This window comes from Coccinella septempunctata, chromosome 8 (genome assembly GCF_907165205.1).
Source record: "Coccinella septempunctata chromosome 8, icCocSept1.1, whole genome shotgun sequence".
Taxonomy (NCBI): Eukaryota; Metazoa; Arthropoda; class Insecta; order Coleoptera; family Coccinellidae; genus Coccinella; species Coccinella septempunctata.
The window spans coordinates 21624646-21648779 of record NC_058196.1 but is presented as its reverse complement, the minus strand read 5'-3'; the positions used below and the strand labels follow the sequence as shown (position 1 = coordinate 21648779).

The 24134-nt window shown below is 33.9% G+C and overlaps 1 protein-coding gene across 7 annotated transcripts in view; it reads left to right on the top strand.

Annotated features, from left to right (window-relative positions):
- LOC123318645 (poly(rC)-binding protein 3) overlaps positions 1-16538 on the top strand; it is a 186468-nt gene extending 169930 nt beyond the window's left edge. For 6 of the 7 annotated variants that reach the window (XM_044905321.1, XM_044905325.1, XM_044905324.1 and 3 more), the window contains 3 exons: positions 2637-2730; positions 4437-4713; positions 7623-8685. In XM_044905321.1, coding sequence (XP_044761256.1) covers positions 2637-2730; positions 4437-4713; positions 7623-7956 — 705 coding nt within the window. In that variant the 3' untranslated portion in view covers positions 7957-8685. Of the gene's footprint in view, positions 1-2636; positions 2731-4436; positions 4714-7622; positions 8686-16208 lie in introns of those variants that run through there. The other variant, XM_044905326.1, reaches the window with a different exon arrangement.
- The last annotated feature ends 7596 nt before the right edge of the window (positions 16539-24134 follow it).

Genomic DNA, 24134 nt, shown 5'->3' with positions numbered 1-24134 from the left:
TCCTGCATACAAAAATTTAGGTGGATGAACAGTCCTCAATTGACTTGCAGTGAAATGTTCACTCCACATGGTTTAGTCAGTAGTGTTCGCTCAAGTTATTGTCTTTACGCCCTGGAAATTTTATCCACTTCGGTGCACTGAAAATAAAAATTAATGAATGACCGAGTCACATGTTAGTTTCAATACTGGTACATTTTCCTAAATAAAGTAATAAACCTAATTTCGGAAAATTAATTTTATTTTATCCACAGTTCTTCACCATGAATTATTTTTCGAACGATATTTCGAGGTTTCCATCAAGAAATCAGAAAAAAAAATATAAAAATCAGGAACTAGAAGGAGCTAGATAAACAAAAGGCGGTACGAGAATCAAAACATTCAATACCTCTCTGATCAAAATGGCAATCTGAAATCTTACAAAATTTCATATGTTTCTGCAAATGGTCCTCTAATTAAAATTTCACCAGTCTTAGGGTCTTAGAATCACATTTGAAACACAGATGGCGCTCACATCACTGGTCGCTTCGTTTCCCATCTTTCTACTCTGTAATCTTCAGGCAAAATATTCTTTTCAGTCTCAAATTATCCATAGTGACAAGTGGCGCTACTGTCTTCATGTCTCATAAATAGTATTCATTATTTCAATGTCGCCACAAGAATATGGATGAACTAGTTCGAATTCTTATGTGAGAATCATTCATAGTTCGTAAATATTCGGTGAAAGGAATACCCAAAGGGTTGCAAACTTCTATTTTTATTTTTATTGAATTTGTCCTCTTACGAGTGCACTGTATATCATCCTGCTTATTTGAAAGACTGACGATAACGGTTGATATAATGGGACTCCTCCATAGCTGTGTAGCTCAAGGATCGATTGTACGCAATTTTTGTTTGGAAAACAATATTGCCTTGTCATCCATCAGATTATATACCATATTCGAAGGAAGACTCATCTTTTCACTCATTTATTTCAGAATTGATTATTTGCACAACTGTGTTTTCTCCGTTCCCAGGTTGTGATCAAGTTATAATCAGTAATATAGGTACTTGTAGGAGGAACCCAATATTCCAATTCGCTTGACTCAATATTCTATAAATTTATTATTTCTTGGAAACTTTCAAGTAGAGTTTAGTGCACATTGATTTTATTTGGAGTTCGAAGAATTTCTTAATAATGCAAAAAAAGGGGAAAAAGAAAACTAATTAGTTTTTCAGTGAACTTCTATGCCAGACAGTTTCCTGAAAGTCTCTCTGTTATGATAAATAATTGATGAAATTCTAGGCAATGCTTTTCAGTCGAAGATAAAACTTGGATTCTCGAAGGAAATACGCTGACGTTTCATCGATATTTAATAATATAATCAATGAAATAGTAATTCAGTCTACAATGCGTTCTCCAATTTAGATTTTCTTCATTTTCCCTGCATGTTCAAAGTGTTTTTGTCTACTAGCCATGAACTTTTCCTGACAATTTGTTTTCTTCACTAGAATTGCTTTTATCCCCGTTAGAATGGCTAGTTACCCTGAACTGCACTTCTATAAATTTTCTTCTTCTAATAAGTTACCGATAATTCTATTCAAATCAATTTTCATTGTTGGAAATCCAATGAAAAATTAATGAACATCGTGAAATTCCATTGGTAATATGGTGGTAGTCATGTGAACTGCTTGAAAGTTGAGTAAAGCAATAAACAACCTGCATGGTATTTATGCTCAATGAACACAATTTCGTTTGGCTTAAACATTAACTCGTTTCAATAGTTTGGATTCCTCCTGGGCATGACCTTTGAGTGGTTTTCTCTGAAAATAAACAATAGGGATTTATTTACAATACATAGCTTACTAGATTCACTAGATGCGGCATCCTTTTCATAGTGATGTATATTCAAAGAATGGAGTGCAATATCGCCACTTCGAGAAAGTAATATAAACTTTGCCGTTTTTCCGCCATTTTTGGAATTTTATTCACCACACGCAGCAAAATATTGATGAAAAATTAACTTGAGCCCCCTGTCTCTCTTTTTCTGAAACTTTTCAGGGTTTTCACTTCCAATCTCTGGAACAAAATCACTTAAAACGATTTGCACCTGCGTAAATTCTTGCACTTATTTGGGAGAGAAAACCCTAAAAAGTTTCCGAAAATGCAATTTCACTCGAGAACGAATCAATTGACCACACCTTATACGGTGTCTTCAAAATTTGAGCATTCAACTACATCCTGGATCAATTTGTCTGTTTTAGACCTTTGCATCTACAATATTCATGATTGTGATATGTATCTCTTTAGAATCGTTCCTATTGTTTCAAAATTCAGATCCATTTTACCAGCCATATATGGTAATTTCGACTTCGGAATTTAAATGACATTGTATTGCATATGCTACTCATTCAATAAAACATCAAATTCCGTATTCAACAAATATTCTACCGTATCTAGTGAAACATTCATTATGATCTAATGAAATTTACGTCAGAAATCATCAATATATGAAAAAAGACTTGTATCTTGTAGCAAAAACCAATTTAAAAATGGAACTCTCATTGTCATTATGTCCGAATATGACTTTCAAAGGGAGTATGTATGTGAAACGTAAGGAAAGGTATGGAAATTAATGTTATTCAATTATTTGTTTCAGATTGCAGCACTTGGAAAAAGTCCCTTAGCAGGTCTAGCAGCCTTGGGTTTGGGCGGTTTAGCACCAGCAAATACAGGTGGATTGAATCCAGCAGGTACCTATATTGAGAATTTTCACAGACAACTGAAAAAAATTATAATTTGCTTAGGGCTCTGAACAAATTATATTCGGGGATGATGCTTCAGTTTATTGGCTTTCAACTGAAAGAAACATAACATTTTCAGCATGGAATATTGATTTGGTGTTTGGCGCCGTTTTCGAATATCTGTGTCTGTTGATTGGATCGTGAAAAAATTCATAATTATCTCGCAATCTTTCAGTTCCCAAATTCTCTTGGGAAGGTTTTACTTGACGCGTTTTAATGTTGCTCCTACAAGTTTCTTGTCCAAAGCATTATTGCGTTGGCTTCCAATGGCTAGGCTTCTGTCACTAGGTGATCAGGACTTTTATTTTTGCTCCTCCACAAAATCTGCTAGATCCATTCTCATCGAGGGCTTGCTGAAGCGACAATGCCCTGTGAGAAAACCAGTAAGGTTGTTGTTAAGATCCAGATACTTTTTGGAGTGTTCTAGTCTCGAAAGATACCTCCAGAGTAATTCTCTTTCGAATTTTCTTTCTGAAATTCTTGTAGGTACATATTTTTATACCAGAGAAAGTTTCCGGGCCAATGAAAGGGGTTGTTGCTCCTTTCCTGACTCAGTTCCCTTAAATCCCGAGTGACCAGGAACCCAGACTAACCAGTCCTTGTCATTCTTGCCTTATTTTCTGAATTTCCTTCGGCAAGGCCAGCTTTTGTATTCTATTGGGGGATTTCTGTTCTTTCTTGCCTTGGAATTCCAGACTATTGTCCCATAAGTGATTACTGGTCCTGCAATCAAGGCATACAGGATGGTCAAAATTCGTTGTCTACTGAGGGCATCTCGAGAACTATAGCAGCTAAAAGAAAACGGATTACACATTCCGAGCTCTTTTTCAGAGATCCGAAGAATGGTGAAAATCGTAGCTTCCTAAGAGTCTTTGTTTTTGAGTTATTAGCGAAAATTGATGATTTTGACGATTTCATAACTTTTTCGTCTTTGAAGTTACAGATCTGAAACTTAAACCCTCTTAGGCACTTTTATGTGTAAAATCTAGTGACAAAATACCTTTTTTCATTTCAAAAATAACAAATTCAATAAAAGTTTGCATTTAAAAAACGAAAGTTCGCCTAGTGATTCGAAATGAAAAAATATTTTGAGCTCGTCAGTGGATTCTACGTAAAAAAGTGCCTGTAGAAGGTTCAAGTTTCAGATGTGTTTCTTCAAAGACAAAAAAGTTACGGGAACTTTTCTAAATCGTCAAAATCTCATTGTTTACTAATAACCCAAAAGCGAAGAATCTTAGGAGGCTACGGTTTTCACAATTCTTTATTTCTTTTAGCTCTTATAGTTCTCGCGATCCTCCCAGTAGACTACGAATTTTGCCCACGCTGTACATCCATTATATTATTTTTGGGTTGCATCTCCCAAGTTTTACCAGCCAGTCTTCTCAATATCATCATTGATTTACTAGCAGCGATATTCAAATGCTTATTCCACAGAACTATTTAGGGTTATTTCCAGATATTTATAACTCCAGACTTCGACTCTATTTATTTAATGTTTAACCTCACTGATAAGCACCATTGCTCAATAATTCTGAGGCTCCTTCTCATCGCGATTCTGATTGCTCGTGTAGTAACGGCTTCTAGAGACGAGCAAATGCAACAACGCAAAATGAGTCCGGTGTAAATCTAATGTCTGATTGGCCCTACGTTTTCAGCCCTTGCTGCCCTCGCCGGATCGCAATTGAGGACTGCCAGCTCCCGAAACCAGCAGAATGCCAACCAACAAACTCACGAGATGACTGTACCAAATGAGTTGATCGGTTGCATCATCGGTAAGGGCGGCACCAAGATCGCCGAGATCAGACAGATATCCGGTGCCATGATACGCATCTCAAATTGCGATGATCGCGAGAGCGGAGTCACGGACAGAACCATCACCATATCGGGGAACCCTGACGCTGTTGCGCTGGCCCAATATCTCATAAACATGAGGTAAGTTGCTCATTTTTTTCGATTTGCAGGAAAGAACTCGTTGAGTCTTCGATAAGACTGACCGAAATTGTGAGTAGTTTGGTGCGGAGGCATATTGTTTCCGGAACCTGTGATGAATGCAATGAGTGCAAGTTCATTTGGTCGTGTGATATGATAATTTCAGTTCCTTCAAATTCGAGTTGATTTTCATCGTTTTATTTGACATATATCTATTTATTATATTGTTGTATTTGGAAGATTGTTATTAGTTTTGAAATAAAGTAGAATATACCCTTCAATCATTTGATGTGTTCTTGGAATCCTTGTTTGCTAAAATCCTTTTGTTCCAGTCAAGTTCATACCTCATTATGCAAAAACTAAATCCTATCAATAGCACATCAATTGATCCATTGCTTGTCGCATTGAATTTCATTCAAAGTTGTTCTTTTGTTTGATTCTCTTTGAATGGAAGTTCTTTGTGGTTTTTAATCCTGTTTTCTTTTCCAGAGATGAGTCCCTCCATGATACAGCTCTTCTGTTTTGTCCGTGAACACACCATTTAAAATCACTGACCTCAAATTTAAAGTTTTATCGAGATCATTGTACCTGATTCATTTATTTATTATTTATTTATGTGTGTATGTGGTGTTTTCACGGACAGAATCTTTGGCGGAATTTTGTTCAAATGTTGAAAGTAATCTGCGAATTCTGAATAATGTACGAAATTCGAAACTCTTAAGGGATTTTGTTGCTTCCGGTTATTTAAATCCTAATCCCACTTTCAGAGTTATAAATATTGGAAGCTCATTTATTCAATCACATTCGGCAGGTTGGACTGAAAAACTTTCATCGAAAGATGTAGTGATTTCTGTCAATCTTCAAATATTGAATTGGTAACTTCACGAAAGAGAAATCCTCTGATATTAGGTAATTGAGAACATCTGGGATGTCAACTTATGTTGCGAAAAATGCAGGAGGTGTTTCTTGTACGAAAAGATTAGTATTTCGTCAAGAACCATGCGGTCAATAGTGCACATCTTCTGAGATATGGGGTGTCAAGACGTTTCGTTGGTTAATTGAAAGGGCAAGAGATATTTCGTTAAAATGTTCGATATGTTGTGTCAGTATCCAAATAAAAATGTCATCCCTCTAGCGAGTTTAGTGTTTTAGAGGTATTTTCAGAGGTTACCACCCCTCAAAACTACCCTAACTTCTCGAAAGATACATATTTACAGCTAAATCTCATTCTCTAAAACCTTCGAGTGTTTCTGAGGAAACGGGTATTGACTCTAGGAATGCTATGGTGAATTATACATTCCTTTCAATTTGGCCACGTTTCGATCCTGTTGGTATCTTCTTCAGGACAGGATAATTTGCGTACATGTAACAATCTGTAAAGGGAAATCAAAAATTATTCTGTAGGTATATGTACTGATGTATTGAGTTAGGTGTCTCCATACGGTTAACGTGACAATTGATCCACAATTTATAGTATACCAGATTAGTTTCAATAGCCTACTGTCACTCATACGGTTCCCAGAAAAATTTTATACACCTACAAGAAATGAGTTTCTTGAAATTACGTCCAATGAGCCATTAAGTGTCATCAGGACCATTTTTTGTGCGTGTGTAATACGTAAATTTCTCGCCTCCACATGGTATGTACTGCAATACTGAAAATTTGATTCAACTGCAAAGAGTAAGTTTCTGGCGAATATTCACTTTAATTTTTTTAGCATTTTTCGTTTGTTTGTATTTTTCATTTTTTTTCAATCATAAATTTTGGAGGTTATACTACCAATTTAGTCTGATGGTATCGCAAGAAGTTAATAATTCAAAAAGAAAAAAAACAAATCAAAAATACTATATTTCTCCCGAATTTGTGTCATATTCTATTGATTGTTGTAGTGTTATTTGGGTTTATATATCGGAACATTTCAAGAAGAAAAAGATAATATTATATTGTACTTCACGACTGTTTCTTTGTCCAGAATTAAAAATAAATCTTCTTATAACCTTGAAGAAAATCCCCAAAATGGATCAAAACGTCGAGGAATAGAAAACAGTGTTGTATAATTCATCCCGGTAGTTCAAAAAAGGTTATCTTGGTCTAATGCCCTGAACTCAATGGTTTTCAAAAGCAACGGCCTGAGATAGTAGAAAAAACTTGATACATTTTCAAATATTAACATTTTGGTAGTCTTAGTGTAGTTCGCGTTAAACAGTAGACGGATAATTTTCTCGGATAAAGGAAGACTTCTTATGTCGAAAATTTTAACGATATATCTTTCAATTCTATAAATGAAGACGTTGGATTTCGGAGAAGGAATCACCTCCTGTATTTTTGCCGCATCTTTAGTAAACACCCTGTATAATCATAAAGCCCAGTTTTGGACGAGCGATTCTGAAAAAAGTTACATGACATTTAGGGTGAGCTGTACGTTGGCCAGCAGAATAAGCTTATTATTGAAGAAAATGACGATTTATTTTATCAAGAAAAACGTTTTTCTTTAACAAGATTGATCAAAAACGATTATTTAGGGGTTTCCTTGATTTTTATCAGAAAATACATTGTTTGGGATCGCATCACATCCTTCAGTGTGAATTAATCATGATTTTTCATCCTGATTCCTGTTGAAATTGTATGATTACATTGAAAATGTTGAAGCAGAATGCTGATAAACTTTCAACATTTGATCGGCCGTCCAAAAGATCGCCACACTTAACGTTATGCAAAAAGCAGGTATGTCAACGTTAGATCAAGTCCAATCGGAATGTTTTCCAATCCCAGTGGGAATAACGTCCAGATTGGTCGATCGAACTTGACACTTTTCTGATGCATCACGCTTAGTGTGCTCATCTGTCACTATTCCCTTGACCTCTGCTCACTGTCTCATACTACAATCCTTGTTTCTATGTTATTTCCTTAGTGTTGAACTGCAGAAAGCTAACCTTGAGGCCCAAAACTCTCCCAGCACTGGCGGAACAAGCCAGTCCTCCACCACCGCTGCCTCTCCCTTGGCCAGTGCAATTCCCCTCGCCCAATTGCTCACCAAACCTGGGGCCCTCAACGCTCTGACTAGTCTCAGTGCACTGGGTGGCCTCACTGAGCTTTTGGGCGGCCAAACCGGAGCTCCTCCTGTCCAGACCACAGGGGTTCATCGATCCCACAAGAATTACACTCCCCGACTCCGATCCCCTGGCGGCAGTGGCCAATCCGAAGGATCCAAAGTCAAGAACGACAGAAAATTCAATCCTTATTGAAAAAAAAAACTAACCACAACCCGAAATCAAGAACATTTCGATTCTTTCAGTTCGCTATATCCTATTCCCTTTTTGGGTCCTAAGAAGACTTTTAATTATTTTTGTTTTATAATTTTTTCAGTAACCCAAAGATAAAAATTTATTTGGTATGATTAGTTTATACAGTTAGTTTTTTTCCTTTATTGTATACAAAAGTTATCCAATATTTATATATCAGTGAAGTCAGCAATATGGCATAAATAGACAACAATTTATTATATATCGTATCTAAGCACTAATCATTTTTTCTCCGATTCCTTAATCATAAAAGCATAATTGTATATATTATAATTTTCAGTATTGAAAAAATTTAAAACTTGAAAAATAATGAGAGATCATTGTTATTGACTTAAATGCATAAATTTTTATGCTGTTTCATAATCTCTGTAGTTTTAAGTCTTGTAAAACAAAAGGGAACAATATTATTTTTTGTTAATTATCGTTTTTGTTTCATTCACACTTCGTGAAGGAAAACGATCCATATTTTTTTGTTCATTTGAATTCTTTCGAAAAGGTTTGTATTTAGATATGAATTAAATTATTTGGACTATATCATTGAAACCAAATTGTATTTCACATTCTGAATATTTGTGATGGTGTATGACAGTATTTTGATTTCCAAAAGATATCATAAATTTATGAATCTTTCGCCGAAATAATTGAAATTGAATAAATAAGGATACAAACTTTTTTTTTTTTTTTTTTTTTCTTTTTTTTTTCATGTTTGAATGATCAGAAGCTAAAAACAAGTGTCATGGTGATAATGTCCTACGAAAGATTCGAATTCTCTGTTGTGAAATCGCTTTGAATTTTGTGAACTAACGTTCGAATATTGGCTGAATGGGGATGAGAAACATTCCTCAAATCTGATCGGAGCGATAAGAAATTTCTTTGATCTTGATGACCTTCATTTATTTATTAATTGCTTGCTTTGGGGTCTGTTGAGCTTTGCTGCAAAATTAATGAAAGAATTTTGACAAAGTAGGACGTGGAAAAATTGGCATGTTATTTTGGCTGAAGTGGATATATTGAAATGATGATACACATATCCAACATATGAGAATAATGCTACTCATAAATACAGTGAGATGCGCATGCGTGAATCGACAAGGTCGGCATCAAAGCAAAACCTCATATAGTTATTATCGAGTTGCATGTTTCAATAATGTTTAAAAATAGTGTACTTTAAATTATTTGCTCGTGACTCTGCTGATGTTTAGAATTACCCATAAAGGATAAAAATGGACAGAAGAGGCACACTTGCAGGATTCTGCAGTTTCAAGGGACGTGGGTGTAAAAAGAAATGTTGAAATGAGAGATCTACTTAATCATTTGTTGGTTTTTCTAGTTGTGTCTGTTTGGCTGATAAGGACCACCATAATTTTCCGCTAGATGGCCATTACAATTACAGTGACTATATAATCACTGTAATTACAATATACAATCACGTTTTTCAAAAGATCTTAAGGACGGTGGATAATGACAAGGATTCAATTCAAAAACTTTGATTTGACTAATTTTTCTATTGTGTTGCCAGAAAAAACTATTACATTTTCGGTATACGTGCACTGATTTTCAAAAACTAGGTAGCCTTATTTGAAGAGCATAAGAAGAGATCTCAGAAACAGATAAGAACGATACATTGAATGTTTCAATTGTAAACTAGGGGGGTTATATAGCCACCCCTTTGCATACACTTGATTTTACATTTTTGAAGCGCTTTCATTTGGCAACGATGGTCTTTTTTTGGCGGCAAACATAGTCATTAATGCTCCTCAAGGCAAAAATAAGATTAAAGTCTGCCACATGATATCCCATTATGGCACAAATCTTTGTTCATAGCGAGTTTCAAGTAGGAAGTAGTTCAATTCTTTTTATTTATAAAAACAATGCCAAGCATTGAGTTGTTCAATTATTCTTTTTCTTATAGTGCTAATATGAAATTCATACAAGATTTTCATCTTAGTGATCGCCTGAAAAATAACGATTTGGATCAATCTTCATTGAACAGAAACCGCTTTATACAAAAATGGCGGAGATTAATACATTTTTGTTGCCTTTAGAGCATCCGGCAGGGTTTCGCAGAATTTTGAGATTTGCCACTCCTGCAAATAACGTGGTATATATCGTGCGGCATTACATTCCCCACTAGCAACCAACAAGAATTGAAAGAAGAAACTAAAATATATTTTGGAACAGAATTCACAGGAAATATAAAGTATTTTCTAGATTACATGACCATCAGAAAGAATAGGGGAAATATGAAAATTGTTTGTCATCGCTTCCCTTTGGCGGTGAAAAATCACTTGATCAACAAAATTAGTATTACCGTTTTTGTAAAATGTTCACCATTGAGGTAAGAATTTGTTTCATTGTATATTCACAATAAAAAATAACTTTTTCTGTATATCGCAAGCAATTCAGTGTCATTCTAGGTAACTCCAACATTTATCGACCATTTAATATCTAATTGATTATATAATATTATAAGAACTAGAAAAAAGTTTTTCTCTCACTCTCTGCATGGACAAAATATTTACAATATCTGTGTTTGCACATGAAATATAAAATATATTTTTTTTCATTATTTCTCTATAAGTATGAACTTTCTATACGTATAATCGTTATGAAATATGTCTTTTCTCCTCCGAAAGTTCATTCAGGATCTTTATAAACAATTGTGACATCGCAGGTGGCTTTGAATTGCACTGCGCTGCTCTCCATTGCGGTATTTGGTACCTATTTAATATCGAATATCCACTGCGCTATTACTATCTTATAGATACAGAAAAGATTCTTCATCATTTCATTATTACCCATTTATATTTTAACTTTTGAATCTCTTTAGACCGTGAAGGAGAATTTCAAAAAACATCACTGAATCAGTCATCTCTTATTGAATATTTGAGTACGTTAATAATAGGTACATTGTTCAAAATCCTTGAACCAATCCAGATCTGAATCATTCAAACATGATGATTTTTTTTGCATTTTGTACTACGAAAATTATGCACTACTTTATTTCTATTCAGTAATTTCTAAGGCAACCTTGGTGCCATATGTATAGAATTTTTCCAGAGTGTAGAGGCTTATGTTTAGTATTTTTTTTATTGGATAATGTACAAAACCAGAGCTGCTGAAGGATTATTCAAGTAATTTAGAATAGACGTCTATAAATATCGATTATTGTATATTGATATTCAATGTGGCTTTCATTACGATTAGGACATGAATAAATGTTTTATAATTAGATAGGTTTATTGTAAGATTTACACAATACAAACTGAATGTTCGATTGTCTCTTTATTTGGTATTTCATTTCGAATCATGAAAACATCAATAGCGAATTCAATCTAAAAAATTTTTGTTTTCCATTAGTTGGCTGTTGGAATTGATGCGTTGCATTTTGTCCCTTCAAAAAAAGTTTCTTGAATGCAATTGCAAATTTCCGAATTATTGCATTATTGAAAATCAAGTAGGATTCAAGGATATTATTTGGCCAACATCAATTTGCCTTGGACGTATAGACATACACTGATTTCTGATAAACAACGTCTGTATTCCTAAAAATATCAATGAAGGCCATCGTATGCACAAGCATATCCATTTGATGATACCCACATATATCCCTGGGGTATCAACCACTGATGAATGAATCAGTCAACTTGATTACATCCTTCTTTGAACAATGCCTAGAAATCTTATTTTTCAAATGTTTTCGGCAGTTTGAATGCTTTTCTTATAAAAATCGTATTTTTTGAAGCATGCCAACCAAATGAAAATATAGCTGATGAAGTTTAGACATCATCAACTTCGAGCGAAATGAAATGATTTTTTGAAGTATTATTTTCATAAAATTCGACGTATATATTCACTCAATCCTGATTATATGTATATAGTGGGATTCCACGATTGATGGCAGTTTTGATTAGGAAATAATGGAAAAATTTACTACCCAAGTCATCTCTTATGAAACGCTACGAATCAATTCCAGCTCCTATTAAAAGTCGACATGATAGATGTTTTATTTTCCCATTTTTCAATCAACTCTCTGAACGGCGAAATTGAAGAAATTTCTTTTTCATATTGACATTCATTACATCATAATTCAACGCCGTCCAATTGTTCGAATATGAGTTTCGAATTTAACATACATAATCTTGTATTATGAAGAATGATCTTTAGTGTTAATTTTTTTTATACCTGTGAAATAGTTTTCTATAGCAAAACATTAATTTACTAAGAACTATAAGAGGAACTTCGAAATCCTTTTCCTTTTACAAATAATGAAGTCTCATTCAATGTGAAAAATTATTTTCTGATCCCAACTCCCCTTAGCCTGCTAATACAGAGAAGTCCATCATCCTATCCAGTGAAGAGAGACATATCCTGGTAAGATTTGACCACCCTTCTTCCTTGCGATCACCTTGTGAGCTTTTAGGCATTCTGGCATTTCCTTAATTTTGTTCTCAAATGGATTACTTTGAGTAGTTCCTACACCTACACCTACTTTTGCATTTGAAATATTCATGATTATTGAACCGAAATAGAAAACATGTTTTCATATAGAGCCATATCCTGTTACACATCACCGGGAGACACCCTGCCTTTGCACACATAACATTTATGAAAGCAACGAGTTATTGTCAAGTAGGCTACGAAATATCTCTTTAAAATATTGGTGCTTATTACTGCTTTGCTTGCATCATACAAAGGTATTACCATGAATTTAGTATGCAATAATATGGTATAATATCTTCTTGGTAATTATACTTTACTTTCTTGGATATTACATATCTTTGATTTTATGTTCAACCAAGAACTATCAAATTTTTGATTTGTAATTTAAGTGTTAGGTAATCGTAATAGTTTGCAAAAGCATCTGTTGTAATCGGCTATTCAGACATGAGCTTTCTTTCGAAAGATAGTCTTTTAGAGTTCAATGCTGCCAGGGTTACAGTCAAGATTTATTTTCGGTACCAATATACTAATTTCGTTAGCAACGTTCGGGAGAAGTAGAGAGGGGAAAATCAGCTAATTAAGGGTTTTGTGAAATCGATGATGCGCGAACCGCTGCATATCAAGGACCGCGAAAAACGCCAAACGGAAGACAAAGAACCAGAGCGAGTCCAGCAAATAAATACCATTAACTCTGGAGCCAGATGGGGAAAGCCTAAAAAAGCCAGAGTAAATTGTGATTTTTTTTACGTTTAGGTACCAAATGCTAATGTAAATATATTTTAATGACACAATATTTTGTGAAATTTCCCATTTCGATAACTCCTATCACCTGACACAAAAGGATTTTAAAAATGAGTCTAAGAATTCACCAATTGAATTGATGCCCAGATTGTAAGAAAAGAAACACGTCAGCAATTACAATGTCGATCATCAGCTTCACAAGTAGTGGTTTCCCAATGTGGTATCTCAATTCTTCTATACTGTTTACCTTCCTTTCATGTTCCACCCAAACTACCACAAAAAATTGAAATAGCAGAAAAACTTACGTTGACATTGAATAACTCACTCATTCTGCGTCTGATGATGAAAGAACTATTTGAAATTAATTCTGGCAAATTATTAACAAGAAAATGTAGGAAAGTCTTCCCATAAGTGTTCCAATAATCAGCATAATGCAAACATTCAAGAAAAAATTCTACTGAAAATCGCTTCTTCGCAGAGCTTGAGGATTTGAGAAATGTAGTAGAAATTATTAGTTTATTCACTCAATATGAACCCTAAAAACCTCCCAAGAAACTTAATATAAAGCTCACTGCTTGACTACCCCAATATCACACAAAGTTAAATGAAGTGACAAAACCAGAAAACTCATCGTGGATCTAAAGTTCATATCCAAAAGATCAAATTCGCTACACATACACGACCATTAATTCTTCTTCAAGTTACATAGCCTGTTGAAAATCACTCAAAAATGTTAAGTTTTTCCACTAATAAGTAATCACTTAGTTTAGAACAGTGTTGTGTATGCTGAACACTATTCCTTATTTGATGGAATCGAATATAGGATTTCAAGAGGGATCTTGAAAGTTCCATACGAGCAACTTAATTCTGGTAAAATGGTGTTCATTTCCAATGGGTTTTATTGTAGCTACTTTACACCTTCGAAAATACTCCGTATACTTATGTTTAATTGTCACCAAGCATATGTGATTGAAAGTCAAAAGCTGTCGTTGTTCATGTAGAGATGCTTTGAATTGAAAGTTTAGGTGTTCTTTACGTAATCCTAACATTCCTAACTTACAAACATGTGGGATCCTGTTGGCCTATTTAATGATAATTAACTTACATATTTCTTTTCGTCTAAGCAACACGTAGTTTGGTCACAAAAAACGATTTTTTCAAAGTGATATAACATTCCTGTATACCGAAATATTGCCATTTATAAAAACTTGAGAAAGAAAATAAGTGACCGCTAAGGGGTAAATCGTTAAAGTCGATATATGATCTACCTTGACATTTGCCAGATTGTTTCCTTTTTGGTTATCTCTGAATCTGTTTGTTTATTTTCATCTTAGACGTCCTAGTTGTATCTTTCACAGATATACATTTATGTATGTAATATTATTTGTATCCATATACTTTATAGGTGTCCGGTGAGTGACTACCACGAATTCGAAATTTTTCGCGCTCTCTCTCTTTCCCTGATTTATTATCGCATGATACCTATACGATTCGTGCGATGTAAGTACATGATGCTATCTTCACTCTGAGAGTTAGAAAATTGAATGGAGTTTTGGACCTCGTTTCCGGTCAGATGTCGCTGGGATATAGGTAATTCCTTCACCTTATCGACTGCTGACATCAATTCAACACTTATAGAAACCATCATTTCATTTAATCTTCGATGGCAATTTATCTTGAAAAATGTGCTTGAGCGTCGCAAAAACAGTGTGGCCAATTGCGGCTACGGCTACACATATTATTTATTCAAATAAATCACATCCAGCAGGCATAATCCCATTTACTGGTGTAATGAAGTATTATAAAAAATGAGCGAAAACAACAAACTGAATCATCGCCGTCGGCAGTAAAAATTTACGTTAACCTCTGATCAGGCGCATACAATAATTGCCTTCTAAATCCAGCATTGGAAATATGGCGACATTTTATAGCTTAAGTTCTTGCACATGGAAACGACAGGACTGTGGAAATGGCGTTGAGAAGTCGGAGCACTAATCCTGCGTTAAATGTTAAATTGTATCTTGAAGAAAGGCGAGACGCTCTGAAATCAAGAAGAGTAATTCATGATGTTGAATCAATACGGTTATTAATCAATTTAAATGCAAAAGTGACATCAGCAATTTTCCTGAATCTAGTTTAATTCAAACTCGCTGAGCAATGAGGGATACTCGGATAAATCTTATACTTCCTAAAATACAGATATTACAAATTTTTTCCAACAGACTTCAACGCTGATATGATATGCATTTAGAATTTTGATAAGGATTCCCCGCCACACTTCAGCATTCGAGTTATCTGCGCACTTAATAGAAATACCTATATACAATGATTTTATAGCTGTAAAATTGGAGAATTATCTGCAGTTGCGCAAAAGAGAACCCAAAGACTTATTGGAGCTACAAATGATGTCTTCGATATGAGAAAAAATTTAGACGTGAAATCAGGTGATCAGCACAATCTTCAGTTAGAAAACTAATTACATCATCATAATAGCATCCTCATTTGGGTGAAGATAAACTACTCCATCCAACTGAAGATGCTACAGTGGTAGCGAAACACATGTATAGTGGTTAAATTACTTTTGTTGATTAGCAACTTGCACAGAAGTCTCCTCTCCCATCTGTCTAGATATGGATCGACATTCCATTTCTATAATTCACAACAATACCTATCTGATATGAAGAATGACTACAGTAAAAGAAGAAACAAGAGAGCAGCATTTTTCATTCGATTTTATTGTTCACAATAAGAATTTTAAAACACATTCACTCGACACATACCATCCTCAAAAAGGAAAAAAGGGTTTTGGCTTTTGGCAATATAATAAGCGTGACTAGTTTTAGTGGGGGTTTAAGTTGGGGCATCCTATATGATTACCCTTGTCCCGGATCAAATGGCTTAGCTCTTTTCCTTTGCCTCCACTGACCTTCGAAGTAACTCACCTACATCATCTTTTAGTCCTAGTTCTCAAGAAGTGGTCAGTAATCATTTCTTTTCTGTTTTTCCTTCAGGATATCCATGGAGACTGCAGGTTTGCCACTTCCAGGGTATCATTACATTGCACCCAACCACATTGTGAAAGCGCCGATACATTAACTGGACTGGTTTTGGCATCCACCTAACTGGGTGCCATTCACATATCCCCAATAACAATGATGGCACCAATGACGCCACCAAGAATTCATATCTGTGAGATTCTTACAAATTTTGACAATACGATTGTCATTAATTATTATGATGGTTATTTAAACTTAAAAGATTGGTAACGGGGAACAAGCCAAAGATTTGTTATTTTTAATTTTTTATATATCATATTTATATGAATATATTTAGATACAATCGCAGGTGAGTGTGTTGTGTTTTCGAATATAATTATACCGCAACCAAAAGACATTAGGTTAGGACATCGTTGCAGTATTGTTATATATATGCTAATTTATTTTTGTTTCATTAGGCGTTGGAATTGTATATAGTTATAGAAAAAAGCTTCTTAATTTATTGTCCTGATCAAACCATTTAATCTATAATTCATATCAAAATATTTCTCGAATCAAGTGAGAAGAAACTCGAAGAAAAGTTTGTTGAATTGAATTTAGTACAAGCAAACATTCCACCATAATGTTTGACAAATATTATCATTTGCTCATCCTTATTCTAATCTTGATTTCAATCCTTAAAGTCAATATGAAACTGAATAACTATACCTGTTTTCTACAGTACAGCTTTGGGGCTAGTTTCAAAGAATCTGCATGAAAAATAATATCAGTGCAATATGAAAGTACATAGGGTTATTTGAAATATTTTAAGAATGGTGGGAAAGAATCGTTTTAAAAGTACACTAGGAAGTGCCTTTTCTGAAACTTGTAATCGCTCCGTTAAACTTTTGATAAACTGAAAAAATGGGCAATAAATTGAAGAGCAATTTCTCATTCGCACTAAGAAAGTAGACTCGTTGAATAGTGACGAATTTTTTTAATTATTTAATTCAAGAAATATTTACCAGTTTTTTTGTCTGGTAAGTCGATAGTGAGTGATCTGGGCCAAATACATTATTCAAGCGATATCAAATTACTCAGGCTGTGGCTGTTTGACTGCAACTTCCATACCTATAGTTAATTGATGAGTGCCAAAATGATCCAGCCCAAGCATTCGCTTCGTTATTCATATACTATTTTTTCCAGTATTTTTATGTTTAATATTTACCAACTGGGATAGAAGCATTCCAAGGAATCGCTGGAAAATAACGAAACCAAAGATTGAATGATTTTGAATTAATAAATGTTTATTGATTCGCATTGCATTATTCATTGCTTTCCAATGATAAGTGCATTCTTAGGAGCTCAGTGTGAGGCGCGATAATGCTGATTTTGAACACCGCATTGCGTTCATTTGATATAAATACAGGGTGCCCCAGATGAGACGTTTACAGAGAACGGATATAGGGAATTTGGTTATATATTAGGGTCAATATCTTCGAAAGTAACAGGAATAGGGATAGGAAAGTAGGTACTAGACAAAAATCGGGAAAATGAGGATAGAGAAGCGAAAAAAGAATAAGTAGGGTGTGCTATATATGAAATAGGGAAGTTTGTAGTATTTTTTCTCATAAGCGGCAACGTGCAACATTGTAAATATTCTAGGCAGATAGATCAGAAGCGTTAAACCCAAGGACCAAAATTTTCAGAACAATCCTCTATGATCCGTTCTCCGTAAAAATCTAATAAGCTACACCAACCGTGGGACATCCTGTATGGTCCATTCAAGAATTATTATTGACACAGTAGGCATTGAAAGTCCAAACCCTGCTCAATACATGGTCAGAAAAGACCACCAATAATTTAGTAATTTCGATTACGGAACTGAAATACAGAGTGGGCCATTAAAAAGGAAACATCGGCTCTGAAATCAAAAATTGACTTATCCAAGCGATTTCATATAATTCGGTTCTACCGACCTACAGAGCTGCTGTATCCTTCTCTATCGCCCACTCTGTATGTAATTTGTCTATAGTTCATTGTTTATTGCCATTACCAACCTGAGTTCGGCAACTCAAAATTTGATTGAATGGGCCTTCATCAACATATTTCTTATTATCTCCATAGCCACCCTAAATTTCAATCATTCTTGAATGGAGTATACTAGTATACACAAATATTGCATTCAAATAATGCAAAACTTGGAATCGCTTCTTTCCAAATATTATCTTCATGATATTGACATAATTGAGATCTCTTGAATGATCGAATGATCAAAGTTAGTTTGTTAATATTAGATAGTTACTGTGATCACTAGAGATGAAACATGCACTTATTCGAAGTATGAGATGAGAACTGAACAGTTCATCACATTGTTAAAGTTACATATCTGTGACTTATACTCTCTGATACCCTGATACCCAGCAGCCCTAAGAAAGCTCCCAAATTTATATGCAAAAACTGTTGAACTGATAATATAAGTTAGATTCAAATTGAAGGATTGCTCCAGTATGATTTGTGAACTCAATAAATAGAAACAAGCATCTCAAAAAGGGCCAATTTAAGAAAGTTTATCAGAATCATCAATATGAAACAGTAATCATTTGGAAATTTCCGAATGGATTGTTTTTTCTTTGAAAAAAGCAGTCAGACTGCAACTTAAACCAAGGCGCGAAGCAAAAGTATTTTCAATTCATCTGGAATAAAATATGTGCACTCTTGTTGTCTGCAATTAACATTGAAATGAGAAGGAATTGAAGTATTAGTAGTATTTAGTATTCATCGTATAGAAGCCGATGCGCTTGATTTGATTAAGGCCAAATTTTTTGTTGTAGATTGTTATGTTGAATAGACTCTGCTTAGAGCCTTGGTTTCACTGTCAAAATTGTGAATATAAATTCGTTAGTGATATAATCTAGTCTTTTTCCATCTTATTTATGTAGTACTCGTTTATCTTTGTTGAAAATTAACAATTGACTATAATAGGGACAATCTATTGTTATCCCTTTCGATGTTATTGGGTGTTCTTTGATAAAAATTATGAATTTTTCATATTTATGTGCCAAATTTTCGACTATATCCATAGAATATACAAAGAATCGTATAATTTTGAAAAATAATTGATCTTTCGAATAGATTCTAGAATTGAGTGATAGTCACTTTATTTTAAGACGATTGAATGCTTCTATCGGATAGTTGCAACACTCCAAGAGTGGAATATTAAATTGTTGACTTACGTGCTTAATGGTTATAGTATAGTGGGGCCTTAATGTCGGCTAGCGATTAGTTGTCGTGTTGTGACGGCTTTAATCTTTTATTGAGTATCTGCAGCAAGAATGTGACAGATATAAAGACGTTTTTTCTCATATTGAAGTGATCTGGCCGATACTTGATGAAAATCCATAGTTAAACTTAAAAACTGAATTGTGTAATCTTCAGTGACTTGAGTTATTCAACCACTACATGTGTTTCGCTCCCAAACTAGCATCTTCAGGAGGGTAAACGTAAACTGAATTATTTGATGAAGAACGAAAAGGTATAAACAAGCAATGAGCTCAACTTCTACTCATCTAGAGGAAGTTTCCAGAACAAATATACATGATTATGTATATTCTTACATGACGATATTTTTGGAATTATAATTGCCATGATTGTTTTCCCTCAATGTCACATGCAATTTCTATACACCAGTAGTATTATCGTCATTTTAGTTCTTGATCGAAGAAGTGATAAAAATATATAAATATTGCTGACAGAAAGGAAAAATTCAGTTTACTTTAACTCTCCTGAAGTTGTTACTGTGATAGCGAAACATGTGTCGTGGTTAGATACCTCATGTTAAGGAGTTTTATTTTTTCGTTTACGATTTTCCTTTTTTATGTTTCAAAAGGGTAATTACTCGAGATACTTTTTGGTCATCTGACGAATACAAACATATTTTCTGACTGGAAACATTAATTGTGAGCATGGATATCGATAATTATAAAACTTAACTAATATGAATAAACTTATCTTCAAATTTTTTTTTTATAAGTTTCGAAAATATGTTGACATAAATCATGATTCGTCTCTGAACTTTTGAAGAATTCATATCAACTCCCTTGGATGTTTCATATCAGGGATACTGTACCCACAACATGCTAGCCGTATTATCGTGCCCTGTATCGGAACAAAATTACAATCAAGTAAAGTGAAATGAAGATATACATATATAATTTATAGCCTTTAAAAAAACAGGGTCATAAAAATAATTAGAAGATTGTGAAATTAGGTAGAATATTGTGGAATCGAATCCAGTATCAGGATCCAACAATATTTTTTGCAATTTAACATTTCTAAGTAGTTTCTATCTAAGAATTTTTTGCAAGACTCATAACTTTGTCAGCACATTAATAGGGTCGATAAAATATTTCTTCAAAAATAACTTATGGATGTATGATGGCACCTTTTATAATACAGATTGGCAACGTTTTTAAGGGTGATATTTTCAATAATTTAAGAAGTTGCTATATTTGTTCACGTTTTTATTGCAACAAGTATAAGAATGTTAAATTAACTGGAGTCATGTCGGGAAATGTCTTATGTCTATACATTTCTAGGAGAAAGCGAAAACAAGAATTGAGTAAAAGTTTCGAATTTTTCCTCAATACACAGGATATCCATTGTACCACCATTGATTTAATTTACAACAACAATTACGAGCCATCTTTCTGTACAAAAATGGAAAAGATTATTCTCTGTACAGTTATCGCTTTTCCATTTATTTGTGAATTGATAACATTTTTATCTCAGGAATTATAGGGGTATAAAACATGGGCCATTATGTTTGACAATTTGATAGAATCCTGTCAGCAATTCCTGTGTAAAAATCATGGGGTCATATCATACTTTCATAACGATATACGAGTATTGTGTATTGCTGAAGTATTGAAATAACGAGAATAGATTGAAAAATTGTTCAAGATATAAGTTTCGTTGAATTTTTCGAATTTTACTTCGTTTTTTTTTATTACTTACTTTTTAATAATATTAATTAATATTGTTAGCTTTTATATTGATTCTAGAATATGGGGCGAAAAAGAGTCGGTATAGATTGGCGGGACATCCTGTGTTATTAATTACAATTAACCACATCCATATCATGGGTATTTTCGTAAAAAATTAAAACCACTTGAAAGGCTCAGAAATAATTTCTGTTTCTCCTAGAATGGGTTTGTACTTAATATAGAATTTATTGTAAGCTGCTTAATCATCTGTTTGAAACAATAGTGCCATAAGGACTTGAGACGTCCTGAAGAATAGGAATTAATTATTCTATATCTAAATGTAAGGCAACTTATACTGCTTTTTGCTCATTAAACACAACACGACTATGTATTTGTTGTATTAGTGTAGTTGCATGCTGTTACTCCAATTATATGATTTTTTATTATCATTGATATCATGTCAACATATCGGTAATGATCATTATTTAATTAGATATTTTGCTCAATATTTATCATATCTTCTTCAGTGTTCTCGAAAAATTGAGTAACAGCGCTGAATTTATTTTCATATCTATTATTGAAAATGTCTGTTGATATTATAGTTTGTCGTTCTATGTTTAGGGCCAAATAAATTGAATTGTTGAAATCTGATAATGGAGTTTCATTAATTATCAAATCTATATTTGCTTGAATGAGTGAATTGCTTGAGGGCAATAATTTAAGTATACAATCAAGAAACTCATTTTCTTGTAGGTGTGCGATATTCTTGTGTGTGGTCCGTGTGTGTATGTGCAATTGGGCTATCATCTGGTACTGCATAGTATCAATTGTGGATTACTTGTTACAATTCAACATGCCTTCTAACTGAAAAAACCAGTATGTTTCTTACGAAGGTTTAAATCAACATAATTTGTTTACCGTCTCCAGGTTCTACAAAGTGTAGTTAGTAGAGCATGGAAACGCTATCGTATACTAGTGGAAGAGCTTGAATTGTACACGACCGCATAAAAATGAATGGCATTAAACGAATTGATTGGCCCACTGCCTCTCTGGGCCAAAATTTTATGGAGAAGGCTCCAGTCCATCTCAGAGTTACCTCAGATTAAACCTTGGTTTAAGGTACTCTTTTTAAGCCCTAAAACACCATCAGGTACAAATGGTAGAATCTATATTTAGTTAATTCCTCTACTATGTTGCGCTCTTATAAAGCCGTCTTGCTGCTCCAGATCTTTTTAATTTCCTTTCATTCATTTTTACTTGTACACAAATTATCCACCTCAATTTTAGGACAGTGTATTTTAGCCTCAACTATCTTTTGGAATTCGTTGAGTTCGAGAGATCTGATGCATTCAGGTATATTAGATGAATACTCAATTGATGCTTTGATATATGGAAGACTATTTGAATTCAGTGATATTATGCTCTATAATTTGAAATTTCTCCTCATTCCAAGTTTTGTAGCTAGTAAAAACAGTTCCTTCATTGTTCTTCAATTCTTCTGAACATTAACTAGGCACTTGATGATTTAAGTGCAAACCATTGTTAATATACCACTTTCTATAAAAAACTGATGGAGATCATCCGTAAAATTCCCTTCTGAATGTGACTATACTCTACTAACAAAGTGTAGTTACGCCAGAGCATGATGTAGGATAGTTCGATATGTGTAACCCACCTTAAATTGCAATCGAGGTTGATTCGAATCTAAGAAAAATTACGTCCTATTTGTTTATGATCCGATAAAAAAGTTGAGTAAAACTAAGTTAGGAGAGTAGCATCGTATTAAAAGATTATAGCGAGGATATTTATGGTAGGTACTTGGAAAACGGGTGGTGAATAAGTATATTCCTCTCAAAAATATTGAAAACTTCATTTTTGTTTTTCTCCTATTTACTATTCTCCTCGCTTATTTTTTATCAACTTTTTGTTTGAAAAAAAAGGGTGAACAAATACTTCTTGATATTTTTTATGATACCTATTGATATTACAACTTCAGAAGCAGAGTCGATTAAGGCCAGAAATTAAAGGATCTTAGTTGTGAAGTACTAGACATTATATGAGAGTCTCGTTTCATTTTAGACTCCTGTTGGCATCACTGAGAGATACCTCAAGTAGAATGAAGAGAGCTTTGGTACCTTACTTAAAAACGGTCAGAAAACCGAGAAATTGAGAAAATCCTTACTTATTATAAACAGGACTGCATCATACAACGCATATAATGCGTTCGTTTTGAATTGTAAATAACCTTTTTATGAAATCATCCACTATTTAAAACACCAACGCGGAAGCATCGCTGAAACGCTCGAACAAATGCCTTGACATGGTCAGAACTTTGAGCATCTTTTTACATCAATTTGTCTTTTTATTGGAAGCGGAGAATTTTGTAACGAATGTAATTTTGTTATCATTAAATTCGTTACCTGCCTCTTGAATATCTCGGAAAAAAAGTAGTAGCAATAATAATATTAGACGTATGATTGATGAGACATGGTCTGTTACAAGGAAAAGAATCAGTATTGTAAGAAAACAAGGTTTTTTTTGTGAAAACTAAAATCGAAATAGGAAAGTTTTTGTGAGATTTTTTCCTCAAAGTCAAGGTAACAGACATATACCTAACATGACTTAAAGTTAAAGTTCCTGAAAAATTCACGTTAAAGGGCAAATAGGGGAACTAATATATACCTATTTCATCACTATAGAAAATTCAAATAAGAAATGAAAAAAAAATCCTGTATTCCAGAAATAATTCCTCTAATTTCTCTCCAATTTTCTCCAAGAACCTCAAAAATGATATTACACAGTCAAGGAGTAGGTACTTTTCCAATTTTTTTTTCTTGGGGCCACAGATGTTATAACATCTGTATGAGTGAACTACCCTGGTGTCTGAACAAGTATTGTAAAACATGTAAAACCTTCTCACTTCATATCAAAGAGTATAACAATTTTCAACATCAAACAATAATTAAAGCATGTATAT